We start from the raw sequence: 24,833 nt of genomic DNA on the forward strand, positions 1-24,833 counted from the left end.
GTATGCCAAAGACAAAGTATATTCCTAAAGTGTCTTAGTGCAATGAATAGATCATATACATGAAACAGCTGTCCCAACTATATCCTCTAAATTCAATGTAATTACCATATAAATACAAATGCACACGAGTCCATCAAAGTACATGCTTTTCCATTTTCACACTATCAAAAAAAGGAACGTGCTTCCTAGTTCCATTCACATACAGCCTAAGTCCAAGGTGCAATCAGTCAAGGTAAGTTCTAAGGTGCTCTTTAGTCAATAAATGCTGTTGAATTTCTTCATCGGCTTTTCACAGGTTTATGGAGATGCTGGCCGCCCAGCTCCACTCAACAAGGTGCTGGTTCCTATCCTTGTTTCAAGACAACTTTTTCAAGAACATGCTGCCTTACCGCGATTCTCCAAAGGTGAAATTGCTGTTACAGTTCATTCAAACACCCAGGTGGTCAAATGAATTAAGAAGTGTTTGAATGAACTAGTAACAGCAATTTCACCTTTGGAGAATTACGGTAAGACAGCATGTTCTTGAAAATGTTGTTTCGAAACAAGGATTGGAGCCGGCACCTCATTGAGCAGAGCTGGGCATCACGGTAAACAACTATCCTCAAAGGCATACTATTGTAACTAAGCATACTGGCTTTTATGAGTTGGTTTATTGCCTAGTCACAGAGGGCTTTGGCCTTTTACCTTTGGGGATAGTTGTTTACCATACTTCCTTGTTTGTTGGACTCTTAACCACTACAGCAAAATGGCTTTCTATACCATATAGAAAATACTATACTCTAGAAAATATATCAAAACTCAGGTATGCTTTCTAAATGTTATGTACTGTTGGACATTCTGGAGCATGATCAACAGGGTATTTGGTCAGAATCATTTCTATAAATTGTTGGAGGAGATCCAAAGCAACACTGCAATAACTCGAGCTCAGAGAGCTTAATGCCAAAATATAGGGGCTCATATTAGGGCAAAAAGACATGTAAACATGTTTCTTTTGTTTTATAATATTCATAATTTGAACTGGCTGTACTGTCTTCATAGCACGAAAGTCTCTCTTTTTATAGCTCATTTTTCTTTAAAAAACGGAAACAAACTTTGTCACCTCTTTTTTCTACACTAACTGATCAGACTAGACATCTTTAAAGCAATAAAAAGGTACTTTTGCATGTTCAATTGAACTTGCTAATATATTTTACAAATGCTTGACAATAAAAGATTTTAAGTGTGTTGATGGAACAAGATTTTAAAACAGCATTTTCTGAATATATAGATAGTCAACAACACAATAAACATTATAAATGTAAACATTTCCTCCAAAAATAGCTCTCCATATGGCCACCATTCATAACAGATGCTGTCTGTGTATCCATTAAAATATACATGATTTATTCAGTTTTGCTCTATGACAACTCTAAACTGGTAAAAGAATTATTTTATGCTAGCAACACTAAAGTTTTACAAGTAGTATAGTATTATGTAACTATTGTTTTGAGAAAGAAATACTACACCTTTGTTCAACAGCATCCATCATACATATATTATAAAAGGAAATAGTATTTGCTAAATACAAGCCACTCAATTTTCCACAATCATGTGCAAAAGCCAAGGACTGAATTGTTTGCTCCAGTTTTGTCAAGTTTTGCTCCAGTAGTAATCTATCTTCCCACACAAAGATCAACATTCCAGATCATTTCATACTCTAACAATGCACACAATATTTTGATTGTATATTGTTTTTAAAAGACCTCTCATTGTAACATCCCTCCTCCTGTTATCTGCAACTTTTAGTATAAAAGTATCTTCCTAAAGGATGAACACTTGTGCATCTGATGAAATGAACTCTGACTCATAAAAATTTATATTAGAATTAATGTTGTTAGTCTTTAAAGATACCTTTGTTTTATTTTGCTGCTACAGACTAATATGGCTAACCATCTGGAATTACATTCTCATCAGTTGGAACAGAAAGCTGTTTATTGTTAAGCAACAGATCTTTACCACATGCCTCAGCATACTCTGTAGCAAATGTATATGTGCAGAACTCATATTTAACATATGTGACAATTAGCTCCAAAGTCCTACCTACCCTCGAATGTTCTGAACCAATTTCAGTGATTTAAGCCTTATGCAAATCCCAGAGATTGCTCACCAATCAGAACCACTGGAACTCTGCTGGTTGGGAGGGGGTGAGCCAGCTTCAGTTTAAGAGGACAAATATCTTTTTCCTTCAGAGAGGACTTTTGGTGGCTGCGAATAACAGCGTAAGCTTACTCAGGTTTTTAGTTAGATTTGGGGTCAGGTTTGAGAAGGAAACTTGTTTTAAGTGAAATTAAACAAGCACACTGTGAAGTACCCAACCTGTCAATTACAGCTTTTTGTGTACATGTTTTAAGACCAGGATCTCTGTAAGTTAAAGGAGCCTATAAGCTTTGGTTAGAACGTTACATTACATTGGACTATAAATGCTGAGGGAGCTTATAAGCTTTGGTTAGAAGGTTACATTCGACTATAAATGCTGAGGAACCCTATCTTGAACAAAAGGAATCAATTCTCCCATCTGTGTTTGGTTAATGAAGGCTCAAGTCAATGAGTTAACTCACAGTGGGGAAAATCCATAACCTCTGGGGAGCGCAGTTGAGAGCCAGTCGTAAATTTTGATTATTCCGCACTAAACCTTTTTTGTATTACGCCTTATTTTCTGTAAATAAATGTTTGTTGTTCAGTTCCATCTGCATGTTGCCTGTCAAGTCAAAATAAAGCTGTACAAAGGTAGTTCTATATAACTCACCATACAGTTCCATATTATTTATGTAGGGTCATAAATAAGAACACTTTAGGGAACATAAAGCTTTCACACTACCAACCAGATAGATAAAGCTCATGTCTCCCCTTTTTCTGACTGTTGACAGCTGAGGGGGTTTAAACAAATAAAAGGAGAAGCCAGTGTATGATTTGGTCAGCAATAAGTCCAGAGAACTGTTTACCCCTGAAGTCTCCCTTGTCTCTTTTCTTTCAGCCCTGCATCTTACCCTGCTCGGTTGCCTCCACAGTATACACATGCTTCTACAAGCTAGCACGGGCATTTTCTCTCATATAGATATAATTTGTGTTTGTATGTGTGTGTATGTATGTATAGTTATGATTTTTGCACAATAGTGAAATGATCACTCATTTATAAATATATCTACATTTTTCTCATGCCAGTTTTTTATGTGAATTGACTATTAGGACAACCAAAATCAGAAAGGATATTAGTTCTTAGTTCTCGTGGTTCCTTCTTACATGCCCAGGTAATGCCAATCACCACCTTGGGGGTCAGGTAGCAATTTCCTTGGGCCAGTTTGGCTAGGGATCCTGATGGTGTTTTGTCATCTTCTGGGCATTGAACAGGGGTCACTGGGAGTATGTGTGGGGGGGAAGATAGTTGTGAATTTCCTGTACTGTGCAGGAGGTTGGACTAGGTGACCCTGTAGGTCCCTTCCAACCCTATGATTCTAGATTATATACCAGGATATAAATATATCCATGTATGCACATCAAGGCTCCCACAATTTGTTCTTCTGACTGCAACTTCTCATGTTGCATCAGTTATTACTGTTTAGAGTCTCTCAATTTTCAGACCAGCTTGTTTGATCAGTATGGATAATTGCAGTAAGGAGGCCCTCAGAACTTTTAATGTACACTTAAAAACTTCCTGTGTAGTCCTGAAGAATCCTTCCATATTTTCATCTTCCCTCAATCTACTTATTTAAAATGTTTTTCCAAGTTGCCCTGTATTTTATCTCATAAAAGAATTCTATACAGAAATCTAAGCAGAAAACAAAGCTTACAATACTGTAAAGCTATTACCTGTGCATCAGTAGTGTCTTCAAGGTCATCTTATTTAGTCTGGGACAACTTAGCAGAAAATTTGTCCAATCCCATTTCCACTCAGTAATGGTGCACTGTTGATGTACAAGAAGAAGGTATTCTTAGTTATTAATCAGAGTTAATATGACTTGTAAATTAAAGCTCCAGCTGTGATAGACTAACTAAGGAGGAGGAGGGGTTGGGAACAAGGACTTAGACAGATAACATCAATCATGCCCACAGAAGAAGGGTTTTATTCTAATAAGATAGCAATTAATTTATAAATTCATTTTGGGATGTAGCCATTATTTATATAAAGATAAATCAATTTTAAGATGTTATTCTTCCAACTGTTAAACAACATTTTGCCAAACTACTTTCAAAAAGCCTTACTTTTGGTTACAGAGGCAAAATTAATTGTCAACTTTTTATCTATAGTAGCAATTTACGTTTTTAATGTCAGCAAAAAGTTTATCAAGAGGAAATCTCAACATAACTGGGAACTGGCCTCATTTCAAAAAGGATTTGGATAAATTGGAACGAGTGCAGAGGAGAGCAACCAGTATGATCAGGGACCTGGAGACCACACCCAACAAGGGAAGACTGAGGGACTTGGGAATGTTCAGTTTGGAGAAGAGGAGGATGAGGGGAAACATGATTACTTTAAGTATTTAAAAGGCTATCACTTAAAGGAGGGAAGGGAGCTGTTCTTGTTGGCAACAGAGGCTAGGACTCAGAATAATGGATTTAAACTACAGGAGAAAGGTACTGGCGTTAAGAAAAACTTTATGTTAAGAGTAATTCAGCAGTGCAATTGGCTGCCTAGCGATGTGGTGGGTCCCCCCTCATTGGCAGTCTTCAAGGAGTAGCTAGACAAATACTTGTTGGAGATGCTTTAGTCTGTTCCTGCATTGGGCAGGGGGTGGGATGAGATGGTCTGTAAGGTCCTTTTCAACTCTACAAATCTATGATTCTGCATACAATAAGGATATACAGTGCCAATACGTGAAAATACAACATTAATCCATATTATAGAATAGCAAAATCTGTCATTATGTCAAAATTGACTGAACATACTTCCATGCTGTGTACACATTGCATGGCCACTCACATGGAATCCCTATCAATAAGATATCCAGAGTGTCCAAGGTAGGGGAAGATTTGCCACATTCAAGTTTGTAATAGAAGTGGTACATCTTGCCCTTCTCCAACTGCACTGCCAACTACAACTATTTATTGTGTTCTTTTGAACTCCATGGAAATCAATGACAACCCATTCCTATCTAGATAGCATCATACCTTAATTTACATAGCCATATCCACTATTCTATGTCTTATTTATATTAACAAGGGATGCTAAAAATGAGGAATAGGTAAAATACTGGAAATTGGCTACTAATAGAAGCTAAAAGCCCTCTCAACTTTGATGTGCAGAGGAGAGCAGAGATATGTAGGTGTAGTCTCCAACCTCATCCTTCCTCAACTCACCAACTTTTCCCTATCTACCATTCCCAGGCTTGAAGAGAATCAGGCTTCCCAGTATAGCTCCAAGTTCTTGTGGACCCCCTGTCCCCCCTCCCAGTTTCTAAAACAAAAGTGGCTAAGATGACAGGTCATGTTGTTCTCTAACTAGGTCTCTGTAGTGAAAAGCGTTGAGGACTGCTTCCTTCTAAACAGCCATCTGCTCACTCTTTCTCTGGCTTCAATAAGTAAACAGAAAAGTGGTCCCACCTGCTACAATGACAATGCCTTCAATGATAGATAATCATTCAGTTTTGTGTTTTGTTTTTTACCATAGACACAACAAGATAGGACCAGAACTACTTTTCCAGATTCAGAACTAATCCCACAAAGAGATTCTATGCACCAAATTTGAAGACTTTGTTCATTTCTCTAATTCCAAAACCCAGTTCTAGACTTGTGTGGATGGGAAAACATGGAAAACGCATTGTTCTTTCCTCCACAATCATGGAGCTTATTACAGAAGAAGGGGAGGAGGTAATTCAACTGTGATATATTAATCCTTTTAAGTGTGTGTGTGTGTCTTTAAATGCTTGGTGTAGTACAGATGAACAGTCAGGGTGAAAGAGAGGGATGAGTGAGTGAGAGAATTAGTTGATGACTGAGACTGTGGGCAGAGTGAACTGCTGCTTTTAGTTACTGAGCAGAGAGAGAACATTCAGTCTTGGCAAAACAGGCAAACTGTCTGGAAGCCTGAGGGGATTCTCATTCCAGTTCAGTTAGGCAACCTGTGTGGGAGCCTGAACTTTGTGTATCTGTGAGAGAACATTCATTCTATCTGAAGCAGGTAAACTGTGTGTGCATCTGAGAGAGAAAATCTATGTATACTTGAGCGAGAGATTGATCTATCTGAAGCAGGCAAACTGAGAGAACGTTTATAAAGATCTGTGTGACTGTGCCTGTATAAAGGAACTTTAAGAACTGAGAACTATCTTTGAACCACCAAGCTTAAGTCCTAATGTGAAAGCAATATGCTTCTTGTAAAAATAAAAGTTTATTTTGGTTATTTTTGTTCATCCAAGAGTATATGTTATTCCTATATGCCATTCCTATCCTCAGGGCTACATAGTCTCATGAAGGAGCCTGACGCTTGGACACGTTATTAAAGGGGAAATTTAAATTAACTATCTTGGAATATAATTCCTGATGGCAGCAATCTACCCACAGGGTGTAAGAAGAAGGTTAAAGGCAAAATCTAATTGAAAAAGAAAGGGAGTTGTAACTCTTTCCAGTGAAAATGGAGACATTCAGCAGTGCTGTCCTCACTGTACACTTTCTCCTCATAGGAACTATGACAGCATTTCACGTTCATACTGGAGAAAGTAAAGAAGTGAAATTTGAGGACAACTTGAGGCAAAAGGAGAACTTCAAAGTCTGAAGTATGTGGCAAATTTTATTTTCTCTCAATTGAATCCCAAAGCCTATTTTGGCTTTATATTCAAGAGTAACCATTGAGAATTAAACAAATCAATCTCTTCTGTAAAGATGCATTTGAACCTGTTTTTTTAGTTAATTTCAGTTTGGAATGAAAACCTGCCGTCAAGTCATAGTTGACTTACAGCGACCCCTTGTGGGATTTTAATGGCAAGAGACTAACAGAGGTGGTTTGCCATTGCTTGCCTCTGCATAGCAACCCTGGTCTTCTTTGGCGGTCTCCTGCTTAGCTTCTGAGATCTGATGTGATCAGGCTCTTCTGGGCTATTCAGGTCAGTTTACTGCAGTGGTAAATTACATCACATCTGTATTGTTATATCATTGCTTTGTTCTCAGGCTGAGAAGAAAAATTGTGACCATGCTATAATCCCATGAAATATGCAAGAAACTATGGGAGATTTTGCCTTTTTAAAGGTCACTTTAGCCAATTATTTCTACCCAAAGGGCCAAAAAATGTGACACTCTACTCTTAACTAATTCTCATTCTCTTTCAGGCTTCCCAAGGGAAGAACCAGTGATCTATAACTAGTCTTCCATAAATAGTTTAAAAGCTAGCTTTTACTAGAAAAAGTAGGGAAGCCTCAGTGGCAGAAAACAGGTTGTGTATGCTCGAGTCCCAGTTTCAGTTCCTGGTGTCTTCCATTTAAAGATCTCAGATAGAAGGTGTTAGATAAGACTGTTACCTGTTTGAGATCCTGTAGAGCTGCTGACAGTCAGAATGAACAATACTGGGATACATGACCAATGGCCTGGTTCAATATAAGGTAGCTTCCTAACATTGGTTCAAGTATAAACCATAGAACAGGAGGAGCAAAGTGGCATTAAACTGCCAGCCAGAGTTTAAGGGAATGTTGGAAATTGAGCATGACAAAGAAATAATGTTGGGAGCAGGTGATATATATGACACAAATATGAAACAATAATGCATAGAGAATAGTCAAATGCCACACACTTCCACAAAATCACCCCAAAATTAATTTGGAAAGTTTTCAGAACTCATCACAAGCATACACATTATAAACTCAGAGATTATACTAAATAGAAAAATTAAAATGTTAAGGTTCTATGTGGAAAACACTACCAAAAATCACTCATGTTATGGAAGCACTGAAACAAACAAGGAATACTGAAGATAAACAGAAAATAATAATTTTGCAATCATTTGAGCCCTGGATACATAGCAAAATTAATCACAAATGGTCACAATGGCTGATATATTTTCAGGCAGTTTCTAGAATGCAAGAAGCCCTGAAGGAACTCAGAGGACAGTTAAGGAATCTTACTGATTTTGAGAAAATAATCATGCAGAAAAAAGAACACATCCTGGGTCTAATATATAAACTTTTACTCCAATATGATACTGAAACAGATTAAGTTAAACTGTGCATGATAAAGTGGATGCAAAATTTCGGAGAAGAAATAACATTTCAACAGTGGGAGAATCTTTGGACAAAGGGCATAACATTTATGGCAAGTCAAACATTAAGGGAGAACTGGTACAAGATGTTCTTCAGATGGTACATTACACCAAAAGACATCGAGAAAATGGACAAGGAATATGGGGGGGGGGTCATGTTGGAAATGTAAAGAAGCTGATGTAAAGAAGCTATGTGGTGGACTTGCCACAAAAGCAAATGCTTCTGGAAAGAAATACATGCTGAGATGCAAAAGGTTTTAAAAGTTGAGTTCGCCATGAACCCACAAACTATGCTGTTGGGAATACTACTAGAAAATGTAGATAGAAAACTACACGAACTATTTAAATATTTATGGACGGCGGCAAGGGTGCTATTTGCAACCAGATGGAAGGAAGAAGAATGCCCAACTAGGGAAATCTGGAAAGACAAGATGGCAGAATACGCAGTGATGGCAAAACTGACAAGCAGAAGACCAATGAGTGAATTCGAAGAGAAATGGGGGAATTATTTTACTTACAAAGGAGAAAATGCATAAAATGTTTTCATTTCAGAAATCTGAATAAGATAGTATATTGATATATGGTTCTGGACTGAATATAAGGTTAGGATCCGATAAGATGGAAAATGCTTAAATATCATTGATTAGGTAGAAAAGATATGGAAACTTTGGTATAATAGTTAAAAGAAACAGAAATGATCTGTATAGAAGCATTAGACTATATTAAGATACAGCAGTAAGAATGTGCATGGAGACCACTCATTATGATCTTTAGTTGATCTAAAAGTGAATACTCTGTAGAAAAAGAATGTATTTAGTTAGTAAGGTAAACAGAAGCTGGAATATTAGATGCAATCTTTATTTTTACACTGATGAACTCTGATGAAGGTATGTTGTGTGTACGCTGTGTTTTACCAACCCTTGTAGTGCAAAATTTTACTGTTCCTTGGACCCTGTTATCCTCCTCCCTTCTTTCTTCTGTACCCCTCTGTTTTGAAAAAAATAATAAAAAATATAAAGAGAGAAGAAAAAAAATGGTAACTTTTCAATTTAGTGACTAGGGATGTGTGCTTTGGGTTCCTGAAACCCGGATTGGGCCCAATTCGGGTTAATTTGCTGGGCCAATTCAGGAAACCTGAAGCAAGGCTTCCCAAAGTGTTTTGGAACACCTCAGGAAGCTCTGAAAAGCTCAGGAACAGTTTTTTCCCTTGCCGTCTATTGCTGGCTAGAGGAAACAGCTGTGCTTCCAACCCTGCAGCTTTCATGTGATGGAAGGGGGGATGAGGGTAGTGAGAGAGGCAGGAGAGGGAGGGAGAGAGAGGGTGATCAAAGAAGGGAGATTGGCTGAGAGAGAGTGCCAATCCCTGCAGCAGCAGCTCTCTCTTCCCTTGCCAATTGGGGGATTCTCTGGGAGGACATTTTTTTTTATTTCAGCTAAACGAGAAGCAACAAGGGAGGGAGCAATAAGGAAGGGAAGGGAGACTGGCTGAGAGTGCCAATCACTCCAGCAGCAGCTCTCTCCTTCCCTTGCCAATTGGGGGATTCTCTGGGAGGAAGCCAGTATTTTATTTCAATGCTGCTGCAGTGTGGATGGATGGATTTAAATTGGAGGTTTGTCCTGTTTAAGTCATAAATTGGAGTCCTACTTAAGCCTCGTGGCTTGCTTTCCTCCCTCTTTCTGGGCTGGCTGTGCTGCTGTGACCAGGTGCTGCTGCTGGATTCCGCAGGACCAACTGGACATTATTGGGCAACCCTGGAGATTCTCCTGCTGAGCCTGACTGACTGTCTGCAACTGGTTTGAGAGTCACCAGACTCACTGGGGTTTTTTCTATTTGGGAGGAGGGGGTAGTCTCTTGTCTTGGTGCATAGAGGGAAGGAAAAATTGTGGGTGGTTGCACTTTAGATTTTAAATCTGTTTAATTATTGCTTCTTGTTTGCTGAATTGCTTTGCTGTATGTGTGGACTGGAGAGGGGGATTCATTTTGGCTTGTTTTGTGTAGTTTTGCTTTGGGGGTGCTTTGATTCATTTGCTGCACTTCAGTTTTGCTGTTCAAATGGGAGTTTTGTGGGGCTTGCTTTGCTTGTTTGCAGAACTGCATTGCTGTAGGTGTGGACTGGAGGGAGGGGTGCATTTTGGGGGAGGTTTCTGCGAGTGTCCTAAAAAGAAGCTTTAAAAAGTTTTTTTTTAGTTGTAGGTCTCTTTATGCTTTTGCCCTCTGAAATGAATTGTTAGCTAGGGACCTAAGGCTTCTTTTTCCTGATTAAAAGGCTTGTGTAGGGATTAGTAAGAGTCCAGGTTCTCAAGTTGTATTGATAAATAGGCCACCCATTTGCGCATTTAACTAGAGTATGCCTACCCATCTCTGGCTCCCTTGGAACCAGGTCTGGCACATTTAGAAGAAGGCTTCCTGTTATAGGCTTTCCTATACATCTTTTGGCTTCAGGTCCAGCTTCCTGAAGAGAAATTCAGCTGTTTGCTAGTTTAGTGCCACAAAACTAAATAGGGCCTTGAAAAAAGATTTCTGTGTTCATCCCCAGGAACAGAGCCACAAAAAGCAAGGTGTCAGAGTAGGGAGTTATATCTTAAAACTAAACTCCATTTGTGGATAGGTGCTTCAGTCAGTGGGCCAGTTTAATAAGATTACCTAGTAGATAGAGGGCAGAAACATGAGTAAGAGGAGATCAGAGAGGAGCCATGGGAGAAAGGTGAGGGAGAAGAGAAAATGGGTGGAGGGGAGAGGGAGGAGAGATACTGCGGCTCTCCCCCCACCTGAGTGGAGGAGGACCTCTACAGTGCTGCTGCCGCTCACCAGTCTGGCTTCTGGTAGTGACAGGAAGAGGGTTCGCAAGGCCCTCTTTGCTGAGGGGCAGCATGAGGAATCCCTTGAGGTAGATGCGGGAAACATGATTTTTCCATCCTTCACGCTCAGTCTGGGGACTCAGAGGATGTTGGAGGGCCTGGGGGAGAGGCCCACCATCGGTGAGACTTCCCTAGTGTTTTCTGAGGCCAGCAGCAGGCCTCTCATGGCTATGCAGGAGGAGAGGATGCTGGAGGAAGAGTGTGTGGAAGCCACATTTCTGCCCCTTCAGCCTCAGCCATCCTCATCTGCCAAGCCGGGGAATGGTGTGACATCCCCAAGTACCTCACAGGAGGTGTCTCCTGGGGGGCCCAAACATGCAGCCTCAGTGCAGAGTGGGTCCCCCATTTCCTCTGACATCTAGGAACATTTCCAGAGGTTGGAGGACCCCCTGGTTTTCTCAGTGCAAGCACTGTAGGGCACATATCAATCAAGGGAAGGATGTGAATCATCTCTCCATGTCTGGCATGAGGAACCATGAGAAGAGGCAACACCAGGCAGTGCTTCTTCAGGGGGAGAGTTCAACTGGCACCACACAGCTGCCAGCTAGCCAGCAGGAAGCAGGCTCTTCTGGTGCAACCCCCTTTGGTTTCCTGTAAGGTAGGGATGCCAAGATACTCTAATGGAAATGCTTGGTGTTCAGGGCACTAGTGTGCCCAGAGGGGGGATCCAGAGGGCTGCTAGGCGTGTCATGCAGCTGATCATGGACATGATCACCATAGACGGGCAACCGTTCTTCATAGTGGATGACTTCGGCTTCCGAGGGCTGCTCCGTGATGCCTACCCTTGGTACATTATACCTGCTCGCACCACTCTGAGCAGGACCGTGATGCCCTCATTTTACAGGGTTGCCAAGGACCACATGAAGGCACAGTTGTCCAATGCTGGCAATTTTTAAAATTTATTTCTGTGAAACAAAAGAAAAAAAACAATGCTTGCGAACAAAAACAATTCTGGCAAATCTATACATAAGCATCTATAAAAGTTTTCCAAATATCTAAAATTAAGTCCATATATAGTTACTATATATATATATGATACATTCAAATGTAAATAAGTTTATAAGGTTCTTAATCCAATGTAAGTGGACTTTTCTTTCCAGCAACTATAAGGGCCCAGAGGGTCCATTTCCACTGACCATTGGTTAGGTTCCAAGAGACAGGCAAATAGTTTAGAAGTATATTAACATCCTCAAAAATATGAGTAATAACTTCTTCCCCAAAGGACCGAATAACAGGACATGTCCAAAGCATATGCTTAAGAGATGCATCTTGTAAATTACAATTGGAAGCTGTACTCGATCCTTTTCTAAGAAAGGTGTCCAATATAACCTAAACATAATTTTTTGCTGAATAAGTTGCATCTTAAGATCCATAGCAGCAAAATATGGCCAAATCCCATCCTTGGGCAGAATTGAACAATCTAGCTCACTATTCCATTCATCTCTGAGACTCTGTATATTATTTTTAATGAACAATATCAAATATTTATAAACAAATATTGTAGGTTTTGTTTTCTATGTGGATTCAAGAAGAGTTTCCAAAAATGGGAGAGATTCTGCAGCACTCAAAGCTGCAGGGCCATATACGAGCACCAACAAATGTTGCAATTGTAAATACTGCCATTTGACAGAAGTTGGCAAATCATATCTAGATCTCAGTTAAGAAAATGATAAAAAAACTCATCATCATAGCCTATCAATTGATCTAAAGAAAAAAATCCCTTGTCTGTCCAAGAGTTCCATAAAAAAGACTTCTTCCCAATTTTAAAATCTGGATTGGTCCATAATGTTAGTTTAGCATGTGAGAATGGGTGCACTTTGCACTTCTAAAATTGAAAAATTGAGAAATATACATAATTAACTACAGTTGTGGATCCCTGGTCTTGTATTAGTCCGTGAATACCATCCCTTCACAAGCGGTAGGAGAGTGAGCCTGTAATGTACTTATGTCCGGTCCGAATTACTTTATGCCCAGGATGAAGTGAGTTTTTTACTCACGAAACGGGTTAATGATAATTTGCCTGCATATTCCCGTGGCGTCTTTTCAAATATTAATTCAAGTTCTTGGACTGTGAATGAATAACATCTTGCACAACTCTCTACCTACCGACTTCCTTTACTATCATTGGCATTCTGCATTTCAAAGACTTGAATGAGTTACGGACAGTGAAGATTTGTAAATAATTCCATGTTTGTAAATGAATGTACTCTGTATTTTTGTACTTTTGTATTTATATTGTATAATTAATTATGTATTTATTCACACTAGCACTTTTGTACTTTGCACTTCTAAAATTGAAAAATTGAGAAATATACATAATTAACTTTACAGTTGTGGATCCCTGGTCTTGTTGTTTCCTTTCGGTTTGTATACTGGGGTTGCCCGTTGTTTTTCCTTTATTCGGCAGAAGTTGGCAAATCATATCTAGATCTCAGTTAAGAAAATGATAAAAAAACTCATCATCATAGCCTATCAATTGATCTAAAGAAAAAAATCCCTTGTCTGTCCAAGACTTCCATAAAAAAGACTTCTTCCCAATTTTTAAATCTGGATTGGTCCATAATGTTAGTTTAGCATGTGAGAATGGGTCGAACTGATACTGTTGTGATATTATGCACCACATTTCTCTAACTACAGAAATTGCAGGAGGAACAGAATCCATTTTAACGTAAGTAGACCCTAATGAATTCCATTTAAAAAGAGGTCCAAACAAGAAGCATCCAAGAAAGCCCAAGATAGATAACCCAATTGAGACAATTGATCCCAGTAATTTGTGCAAATCAATAAATATGCATGATGATAAAAACTAAGATCAGGAATACCAAATCCTGGTGGCTCGTTGGATGTGCTACTGGAGGACTGGCATGTCCACCTCTCCTAAGCCATTGAGGAAATCATCCCTCTGTAGCCCTCTCTGCCCCCGTACCAAGTTGGTGCCTGGGTATACCAAAGAACTGTGCCGGATGAAGCAGGAACTGAGATGGCTTGAAAGAACATGGAGGACGCTTATTAAAGCCTGTGAGGTGGCAGTGAAGGTGATAAAGAGAAAATTCTACCGCTTTCCTTGTATCTTCAAGCTCACACTTGGCACAATTGTTTAAAATTCTTCAGTCCTTGGCCTCCCCATCGCAGGGAGACCGTCAAATTAACAACTCGAGTATTCGCTGCAAGGCTTTGGGGAGTTAGTGAAATCTTGTCTCTCTACCTTGACCTGCTGGCCACAATTGATACGGTAAGGGGACTGGTGGACCCTTGGCCGTTTTCTAGATCTGTGATAGATCAGTTTAGTCTGCTCTCTCAGGATGAGGTTGGCAGACAGCGAGGCCTACCACCTGCCCCTTGGAACCTTGCCCATCGTGGTTGGTGAAGGCCATCACTGATGGGCTTCAAGTCCCTCTGGAGGCCATTGTTAATCTCCTTAAGCTCCGGAGTTTTTCCTGTAACATTAAAGGAAGTGGTGGTATGGCCTCACCTGAAAAAACTATCTTTGAACCCCACTGACCCATCCAATTACCATCTGGTTTCAAACCTCCCGTTTCTTGGCATGGTGATGGAGCAGGCAGTGGTGGAACAACTACAGATATTCCTGAAGGATTCCTCTGTCCTGGATCCATTCTAGTCTGGCTTCTGCTCTAGCCATGAGAGAGACTGGACTGAGGAGGATCAGTGCTGCTAGTGCTCTCAGCAGCATCTGATACAGTTAATTATGGTCTACTGACTCACTACTGACATGGAGATTTATGGGACAGTCTTGCAGTGGCTGGTCTCCTTTCTCCACCATTGAGGGCAGAGGGTCATTGTTGGAGGAGCAGTTGTCACCTTGCCACCCCTTAGTGTGTGGTGTCCCTCAGGGCAATACTGTCCCCAATGTTATTCAATATCTATATGCGTCCCCTCTCTCTGCTAGTGCAAAGTTTCAGATTGGGTTGTCATCAATATGCTGATGACACCCAAGTTTATGTGCTGATGGACTGCTGGCCAGACTCTGCCCTGGATATCTTGGTCAGTGCCTTGGAGGCTGTAACTGGTTGGTTAAAGTGGAGATGACTGAAACTGAATTCTGCACCTGCGTCAAGGGTTGACAAGTTCAGGGATCCACCTCCCGACCCTTGATGGGTGCTGCTGGCACTTGTGCCAGCAGTAAGGATATTGGGTGTGGTCCTGGATGCCTATTGACAATGGAGGCCCATGTCACAGTGGTTGCCCGGTCTGCATTCTTTTATCTTCACCACGTCAGGCAACTTGCTCCCTACTTCTAGAACGACGACCTAGCTGTGGTTGTCAGGGCTTGCCGCAGCTGCCGCTGGGCGTGGCACTGGGCAGTCTGCCCCTGATGTCACAGAGGGGCCAGGGATTCTGCAGGACCCTGCTCTGTGGAAGGAGGGGTGGTATACCTCACCCTGACTCCCTCTCAATCCACTCACTGGCCTGCTCAACCTGGCCTGCTTACCCCCTGCCTCTTCCACCATCTCTTCCTCCCAAGTCTCTCCTTCGAACCTCCACTCTCCTTCTTGCCTTTTCCTTGGCTTCCCACTCTGCTCCATCACTCCTACTCAAACCCACCACCGCAGAGCTCTTCCCAGCCACCCTTTATAGGGTTTCCTTTCTCCACCCTGCCCTCCTTCCATGCTTGTTCCCTCTCCTGACTGGGCCCAGCTGTGCATTCCTCCAGGTGTTTCCCTCCAACCACTAATCCCTCCTGGGCTCTTTTGCCTTGCTGGAAGGGTGGGGTTGAGTGCGAGCCATCCCCAGCAGTGTTCTCCTTGGCCTTGCTCACGAGGAGCTGCCCCAGCCAGCCCCTGTGCTATTGAGCTTGCCTGGCCTTGCTCACAAGGAGCTGCCCCAGCCAGCCTCTGTGCTATTGGGCTTGCCTGGCCATGCTCACAAGGAGCTGCCCCAGCCAGCCTCTGAGCTTGCCTGGCCCTGCTCACGAGGAGCTGCCTTAGCTAGCTTCTGCGCTGCCTGCTCAGCAATGCTGGGCGGGGTTACCCATCTCCTCCCCCAGAATGCCTGTGGCAGCCCCCCCTGGAGAGGCTTGGCTTCTAGCAACTCCTGAGCCAGGCTGCTGTCTTCTAGCCATGGTGTGGCTCTGGGCTGCAGCGGCGGCGTCCTCTCCCTGCCAGGTAAGGGCTCTGCTTGGGTTGCTGCTGCTGCTGGACCCACCTTCTCCTTGCTGTGTCCCTTTCCCTCCGGCCTGCTTAGCCCCCTCTCTTCTCCCTGGAGGGTGGGGCTGGCTGGTTTCTCCTTGCCCCCTCCACCCCTCTGAGGTACTGGCCTTTTGCCCCTTCCCCATGGAGTAGGTAGGTTCTGGCCCTGGTTGCCGGCTTGGGGGGTGGAGTTGCTGCCACCCTTTTGTCCCCTGCTCTTCCCTCTTGTCAAGTCTGAGGGCTGGGGCTCAGACCCCGGACAGTGGTGATCCATGCAATTATCACCTCCAGGTTGGACTACTGCAACTCACCTCTTCGCTGGGCTGCTGTTGGGTTTGCTCCAGAAACTTCAACTGGTCCAGAATACAGTGGCACGTATTCTGACCAGGACTCCATTCCAGTCACAAAAAACACCGGTTTTGCACCAGCTGCACTGGCTCCCAGTGGAATTCCAGATCAGGTTCAAAAGGTTTCGGTTTTAAACTTTAAGGCCTCATTGGATTGGGACCAGCATACCTGCGGGACCATCTCTCACCATATGTTCCCTGGAGACTGCTTTGTTCAGCAGATAAACATCTACTGGCCTCAAAAGAGGTTTGCCTTGCCTCAACCAGGGCCCTGGCACCCTGATGGAACTCTTTGTCTGCAGCAACCCAGGCCCATTTGGATTTGTTATCTTTCTGCCGAGCCTGCAAGACAGAGATGTTCTGTCAAGCATATGGTTGTTGCCTTCCTGTATAATAATTGCCTGACCATGCCGAAGCCATTTTATAAATGCTATTGTAACTAAAAGCTGTGCCTCAGATATGGTTTGCTATTTTCACTGATTTAAAATGCTGTGCCCTTTGGTCAAAAAACAGACAGTGTACTGTTTGCTTATAGCTGTGGACAGAAGTGAGCAGATAATTTGAGAGGTCATTGTGTCTTGATAACTGTCCAAAACGGTTTTGGACATATTACAACAGTCAGTAAAGGGGGGCGAGAGAACATCAGGCCGCAGTTTACAAAGTTTTTCTTTAATGTTAAACTCTTAAGATTCATACCATTAAAATCAGTGATTGCTGTACCAAACCACCTGTTTCTTATAAAGAAAGGCTTGCACACACACTTACAGCTAACAGGAGATAGATAGGAAAATTGAATGTGAGCTAAAGTTCCTTCCTCAATCTCGCTCTCTGAAAAATCATCTCTTTCTCTCTGAAAAACAACTCTGAAGATCCTCTTTGTCTAGAAACAACTAGGCCTGTTTCAAATCATATTATACACAATAATTCTGCTGACAGTACACTATATGATTGCTTCTGCTAAACAATACACAGTGCATGCATACATATACCCACATAAGCTGTTAGGGACAAATCACACAGGATAACATAGCAATCACACAATACATATATTATCATATATAGCCACAATCACATAGTTATAAGGAACTTAGGATATACTGAACCAAACAAAATGGAGTCTAAATGAACCTTTGAACAATTACGTGGTATAATGAGTACGGTTGGAATGGGTCAGAATAACCCAGGGGATTTTTGTTGATACATGTTGTCATAATTTTGAGCAATGATGGTAAATATTGGGGAGTTAAGGTGACTCAGCTAATTTTGCAGACTTTATGATTTTTAGGTAGTTTCCTTGCCAGAAATGACTCTGAGAGATCTCACTGATGGAAGGGGAGAAGCTGCTCAAGGGGAGAAGGGAGAAGCTGCTCAAGAATAGTATAAAATTGAGCTCTGCAAATGGCAGAATCAATGAGAAGAGAGGAGGAAGGAATACACTCTCCTTCCTATCCCTCCCTTTCCTTTTCAGACCCAGAAGAAAGGTGAAGCTCTCTCTCTCCTCACCAATACAGACCTCTCGAGGCATCTTCAGGATTAGTAAGATAACTCACCATGCTTCATTGTATTTTTATGTTGCCTTTGTTACGATACCATGTTACAATTTGGCTTGCTAGGATCTTGCAACATGATTTTTGAAAGTTTTCTCTGTAACCTATGCAAGTTGATCTGAATAAATCTACCAAATTCATGACTTGGCTTGTGTTGCATCCTTTGCTCTCTTCATTTGGGAATATTCTTTCAGTCCAAAATACGCAAGATCCCTCTCTCGCATATTAATGCTGGTTTAGCCAAAAAGGTTAAAGCCAACATGGTGATTGAGGCAGGCGAGCCATCCAAACTGTCCACACTGGCCTCCTGCCATGGGAAAACATATGTCCCCCCCAATTCTGTATATATCTGTACCCAACCAGCCTGCCCCATGAACTCGCCCAGGCTGAATGGATGGTGCAATATGTGTGTGGCTGTTTTAAACACTATATTGCTATTGCTGATTTTATATTAGAATTGTTCAGTTTATTCTGTTGTGATCCGCTCTGAGCTCACTTGCGGGGAGAGAGGATATAAAGTTAATTAATAAATGTAATTATTAATAAAATAAATCCTCTTTAAAGAAATCCAAGGCGGTGATTAACCCCACATAAATTTCCAACACAAAGTTTTACAAATATATCTGTAAGGTATATGGAAAGGGATGACACACAAAATGTATATAATTCGAGGTACAATATTTAGTTTGAATGTATTTACCCCATAATGTCAGGTTTAAAGTTGCCCATCAGCCCAAATCCAAGAGTACATCAGCAATCAATTTATTAAAATTAAGTGTAATTATGTACTTAATATTTCTTGGAATAAATATTCCAAAATAAGTAATGACATCTGGCCACCATTGAAAATGTCCACCAGCAATTGCACTCTGTAATATAATGTCTCCCAGGGGCATCAACTCTGATTTTCTCCAATTAATTGGATAACCAGACAAATCATCAAAATTATTAATCAAGCTCATTAGTATGAGAATGGAAAACTGAGGTTCTGGAATAATTAATAAAAGATGTGGTTTACATGGCAGAGTAACCAGAAACACCTCTGTGTGGCTCCTCTCTTCTGTATGTTATACCTTGAATAAACATTATTCATCCTTTATCTCAGCATTAGGATCAAACATATTCAACATTTCACCAAGATATTCAGACTTTGTTTTAGACAGTGGCTTAGTCAGGATATCAGCCACCATTTCTTCTGTGTGGCAATGTTCAATCTCGATTTGTCTCTTCTGGTACATATCTCTCACAAGTTCATATTTAAGTCCAATAGATCTGCTTCTTGCCTTAGTACTTTCTCCTTTGCATATGGCAATGCATGCTTGATTATCCTCAAATATAACTACAGGCAGTGCTTTTTTTCTAAAAAAAATTGTTTAGGGGTACTCTCAGTTTGACTCAAGAAAATCACCATTTTATAGTTCAAATCGGAGAAAATAAATGCAGTCAATGGACAAAATTACCAAGAATATGCATTACCTTGTATTATACAGCTCACAATAACTTCCAGATTAGCATGAGGTTGTGTTCACAAACATCTTCCCAATGGGTATCAATATTGCCAACCAAGTGACACCTGCACTCGTCCTCATCTGCCCCCCCCCCAGGGTGCCGTCGCTTGACGGACATCAGCGTCTTCCCAGAAAAGTGCACTCTGGCTCAGCTTTGGCCAGCTGGCAGGAGTTGGTGGTTGGCTGTGAGACGGCGTCCCGAGGAAACGCAGCGAAATCTGGCTGGAGTCCTGAAGATGGAAGCAGAAGAGAACCCACAGGATAGAAAACAAGGTTAAAAGGGGGCCTCCCTCGGGCAGGGACATAGAAGTCCTCGCTAAGTCCTGGTAAGCGGGCAGAGGCATTGTTCAACGCGAGGAGGTGGGATCCCATGAGAACTGAAAACACTAGTGAGTTTAAATATAACTAAACATCTTGGTTGCCAACATACGCTACATAAAACTTAACAAATCACATAAATATCAATGTATTGTCGAAGGCTTTCACGGCCGGAGAACGATGGTTGTTGGGGGGTTTCCGGGCTGTATTGCCGTGGTCTTGGCATTGTAGTTCCTGACGTTTCGCCAGCAGCTGTGGCTGGCATCTTCAGAGGTGTAGCACCAAAAGACAGAGTTCTCTCAGTGTCACAGTGTGGAAAAGACATAAATATCCATAATACGCTTGGAGTTGGTTTAGCGGGAATTCCAACATTTTAAAATTTTTACTTTCTCCCGTTAGATTCACAAAATGTTTAGGGGCATGTGTACCCCTGCATACCCCCAGAAAAAAAGCACTGACTACAGGTATAAGTTTGTTTATTCCAAAGTCCTTTAGCAAGTTAAAAATCCACTCTAGTTCATGCTGCTGACACACATTCAGCTTCTGCTGTAGATTTTGCTACAATAGTTTGTTTCCAACTAGTCCAGTCTATCATGTCCATCTCCATAAAAGAATAGGTATCTGCTGGTTGATTAGTAGTAAGTCCATTGTTCTCCCCGTTAGTGTCCATATATCCAATTAACCATGGCTTTTCAGATGGCAAAATTCTCAGTTTTAAGTCCGCTGTTCCTTTCAGGTAACTTGCCTGTTTCTTTATTGTATTCCAATCATAATGATTAGGTAAACTTACTTTTCTGCATAGGATGCCAACAGCTGCTGTAATATCAGGTCTTGTAGTTTTGCTGAGGTACAGAAGCTTTCCAACTGATTCTCTGTGTTCACCAATATTCCCAAGTGGTTGTCCATCCCTTTCTTTCAGGTAATCAGGTTCAAGTGGCATATTTGACACATTGCTGTTTTTCATGCCAACAGATTCTATAAAGTCCAGTATTTTTCTTTTCTGGCTCAAAAGGACCATCTTCAAGTCTTTCAATGTTTATCCTGAGTAGTGTTTTGCCTCTCCAAGTTGCTTGACTTCCACTTCTTTGTTCAGTCCATCAACTATTTCTTTAATGTCCTGTCTGGTTTGACAAGATATGGTCAAATCATCAATTTAAACAATAATGTATTGTCCATTTTTAATTCTGATATACAGAGAAGGTTCTGCTTTTCCTTGCTTAAATCCTTGTGTTTGTACTAAATCTGATATTTTGTCATACCAGGCTTTTGCTGCTTGCTTTAAGCCATACAGACCTTTGCTGAGTTTGTACACATGATTTTCTAGTCCTCTGATCTGGAAACTTTCAGGTTGTTCCGTATAGATTTCCTCAGATAGTTCTCCATTGAGAAAAGCTGTCTTTATATCCAGATGCTCCACTATCATGTTTCTTGAGGCTGCAACACTGTCCTGAATGTTGCATGGTTGTTAACTGGTAAAAAAGTTTCAAAGTAGTCAGTTTCATATTCCTATGAGAATCCTTTGGCTACTAGATGCGCCTTGTATTTCTCCACAGTCTCATCAGCGTTATATTTGATTTTGAACATCCATTTACATCCAACAGGTTTTCTGTCTGGAAGTAACTTTGTAAGAGTCCATACTTGTTTTACATTTATGGATTGCAATTCTTCATTGCTTCATTCCATTTGTCTCTTTCTTCTGCAGGCAGTTTAGATGTTTCTTTCCAGTTCTTGGGTACTTATATAAGTTGTAAAGTTTCACAAAATCCATTATTTCTTTATTGCTTCTTTCTGATTGTCTCACAGTGATTGCGGGTTCTGTCTTCTCTGGTCTAGTCCCTGATTCCCCTTCTGTTTGGGTAGTCTCTTGAGAAGGTGGACTTGCCAGTTCCCCGGGTGTCACTGCAAGTGATAGAGTGACCAATTCTTCATAAGCAGTCTGTGCGTCATTTGGATCAGTTGTCACTGTGGATTCAGCTGTGTTAGAAGCAAATTGTTCTCATCCACATATACCACACTGTTTTCCCTGACCGTGTTTTTGAGGACTGAAAATTCTGTATCCTTTCCCACCAACAGGATATCCAACAATTAGTCCAACTTCAGCGCAAGGACCAAGCTTTCCTCTTCTCTCCTCTGGTATGTGGTCATAGGCTTTGGAAACCAAAAGCTTTCATGTGCTTCAGATAAGATTTCTTGCCAAACCAAGCTTCAAATGGAGTGATGCCCGTTATCTTTGAAGGTACTCTGTTGTGTTCACAGCTTCAGCCCGTAATCCATTGGGAAATCCAGAATGTATTAGCATAGACCTGCACATATCCTATATAGTCCTGTTCAATTTCTCAGAACATTCATTCTGTTTTGGTGACTGAGGTATAGTTACTTTATGCTCAATGCTCTCAAGTTCCAAAAATCTTTTGAATTCTGCATTGCAATATTCTCTACCACCATCAGTGCATAGACTGGGGTGCTTTGCCAAAGTTATTCTTAACTGTGGCAATAAAGCATTTGAATTTTTCCAGTGTTTCATCTTTGCTCTTCATCAGGTATACAAAGCTGTATTTTGTTTTGTTTTCTGTAAAAGTTGCAAAGTACTTGTTCCTGCCAAAATATGGCACTAGTGGGTCAATGAGGTCAGAGTATACAGTCTCTAAAAACTCCTTATCATGCGTAGTGGACTTCCCTGTGTAGCTTTGGCCAGTCCTCTTTGCTTTAAGATGTATCACATCTCTCTTATGCTTTGTCACAACCATTAACAGAAATTCCACATTCTTTCAACAACTTCTCAACACTTTGTATGCTACAGTGTCCTAGTCTGACATGCTATGAATACAGACGTCTGTGGTGATCACAAACACCTTGATTAGTTTGAAAACTTATCCTTCACTATTGTCAACAACTTCTGAGTCTTCACTAACATCCACAAGATAGTGAAATCCATTTCTTTCTTCCACCACAAACTCAATGTACTTCCACCCAGTTTGTTCGTGAGAATCACCATATGATTATTTTCTACAAGTTTTTTAGTTGAAATGAAACTATCTGCTGCTTCAGAAATCAGTGCTACATTCTGTAATTTATCAGTCACTATATTTCCAGCAGTAGTAACAATTTTAATTGGCACTGTTCCAATCCCTTCTACATGAAGTGGTTCTTTATTTGCTTGTAAAAGCCTGGGCCTTTTCTCAGTATCAGGTTCACAAAAAGATTCATGATATTTGCAAATGTGCATGCATGAGCCACTGTCCAAAAAGAACAATTTCTTACTTTCACCTTTCTGATTATCACAAATTCTTACCATATAATAATTTTCAGCATTCCTTTGAGCATATCTCCCACTGCCTCTCATTGCATTAAAGTTGCCTCTGGTTTGAGGTCTGAAATTCCTTCTATTGTTAACATTTCCTCTGCTGTAGGAATTTCCTCTGCCAGCAGGTGGCGCTCTTTCATAGTGAGCATGTGTGCCAGTAGGCCTCTTTGATTCACAGTGTCTGGAGAAATGATTTCCCCCACTTGAGAAGCAATTAGTCCTCCTTTTACTTTTATGTTCATGTTTCAAAGTCAAAACAGCCATTCTACTAGACACAGCCTCTGAATCATCAGCTTCATGTGAATCAGTTTCCTCTTTCAAGACTGACAACAAATCATCAAGTGATAAATTCTTTTGATGTCTCAGGTAAAGCACAAGACCCTTGTATCTAGGCGGGAGCCGTTTTAAAATTGTTGCAATAACATCTTGGTCCTCTGGAGTTTTTCCTAAACCTTTCAATTGGCTATAGATTGAATTGAGCCTTTTCAATTGAGCAGGCAATGAATCACCTACTCTCATTTTAAAATCATACAGCTTACTAGAGACAACACATTTCATATATAAATTATACACTGTGAAAATGTATTTGCTTCAGGTTGTTTTAAACTCATTGCTTACCTGTTTCAGTAGAATATCAGTAGATACTCAAAAAAGAGTGAATAATCCTGCTCAATTTATTCATCTCATACCAGCAGAATTTTACTATTGAACAGAGCTCAACTTTTAAACAGGGACCATAATTCAACAGAGTTAAGTATGCTTAAGCTCACTTATTTAAATAAGTCAGTGGCCAGGATAGTAAGAATGTATAACATTACATTATATGTTCGTGGGGGAGGGGGGGCAGAATCTTAAAACAAAGAATGGGTACTTTGTTAGAATCCAACTGTTTCCCCAAAAGAGGAAAGAACACATTTTTCCTATAATTCAAACAGCTGTCAACTAGCTGTTTTCTTATACCATCCTTAGAAGCATTTAGTATGGTTGCCAATGAAACTGTCATGTGACTTCCTCAGCCCATCCCTCTGTATCTCTGCTATGAGGAAGTTTAATGTAAATTGAGAAGTTTAAAGGAACTAATTTTAATAGCAATTTATTAAAGAAAAAGGGTTTTCATGCAATTTTTATCTCTGAACTTTTATTTCTGTTTTATAGCATCAATGGATTGAATTATTTCTCTATATAACACTTCTGAATTTACAGAATAATTTTTTAAAAATTAAATATTCTGATGGCTTTCTGTGATCATGAAACAACATGGTAAAAGTTCCTGCAATTCAAAATTACTGCTTATCACTTGCTGATTAATAGAGCACAACAATCCTGTCACATAGCAGAGGAACCCTGAGTTGTCAACATTTGAAGGTCTTATGCTACTACAGTATTAATGAATATAAAAGATGTAACAGACATGGGAAAAATATTATCTGCATTCCAAATTAGGGTCTAGCTTAATATTTACTTTCTTATCTAAAGTATCTTTAATGCTCAGATGGCGACAAGGAATAAAAAAAAATTCTAACAAGGTGAAACTGTCTGAAGCAAATATTAATGGACAAATATTAATTAAAACTGTTACAAATAT

The 24,833-nt window shown here is 40.7% G+C and overlaps 1 protein-coding gene across 1 annotated transcript in view; it reads right to left on the reverse strand.

The window, feature by feature from the left end:
- KIAA0825 (KIAA0825 ortholog) overlaps nucleotides 1-24,833 on the reverse strand; it is a 514,789-nt gene that overhangs the window by 232,843 nt on the left and 257,113 nt on the right. Inside the window, exon 19 of the mRNA XM_054987566.1 lies at nucleotides 3,847-3,941. Within this exon, the coding sequence (XP_054843541.1) occupies nucleotides 3,847-3,941 (95 nt within the window). The remainder of the gene's footprint in view (nucleotides 1-3,846; nucleotides 3,942-24,833) is intronic.

This window comes from Eublepharis macularius, chromosome 8 (genome assembly GCF_028583425.1).
Source record: "Eublepharis macularius isolate TG4126 chromosome 8, MPM_Emac_v1.0, whole genome shotgun sequence".
Lineage (NCBI taxonomy): Eukaryota > Metazoa > Chordata > Lepidosauria > Squamata > Eublepharidae > Eublepharis > Eublepharis macularius.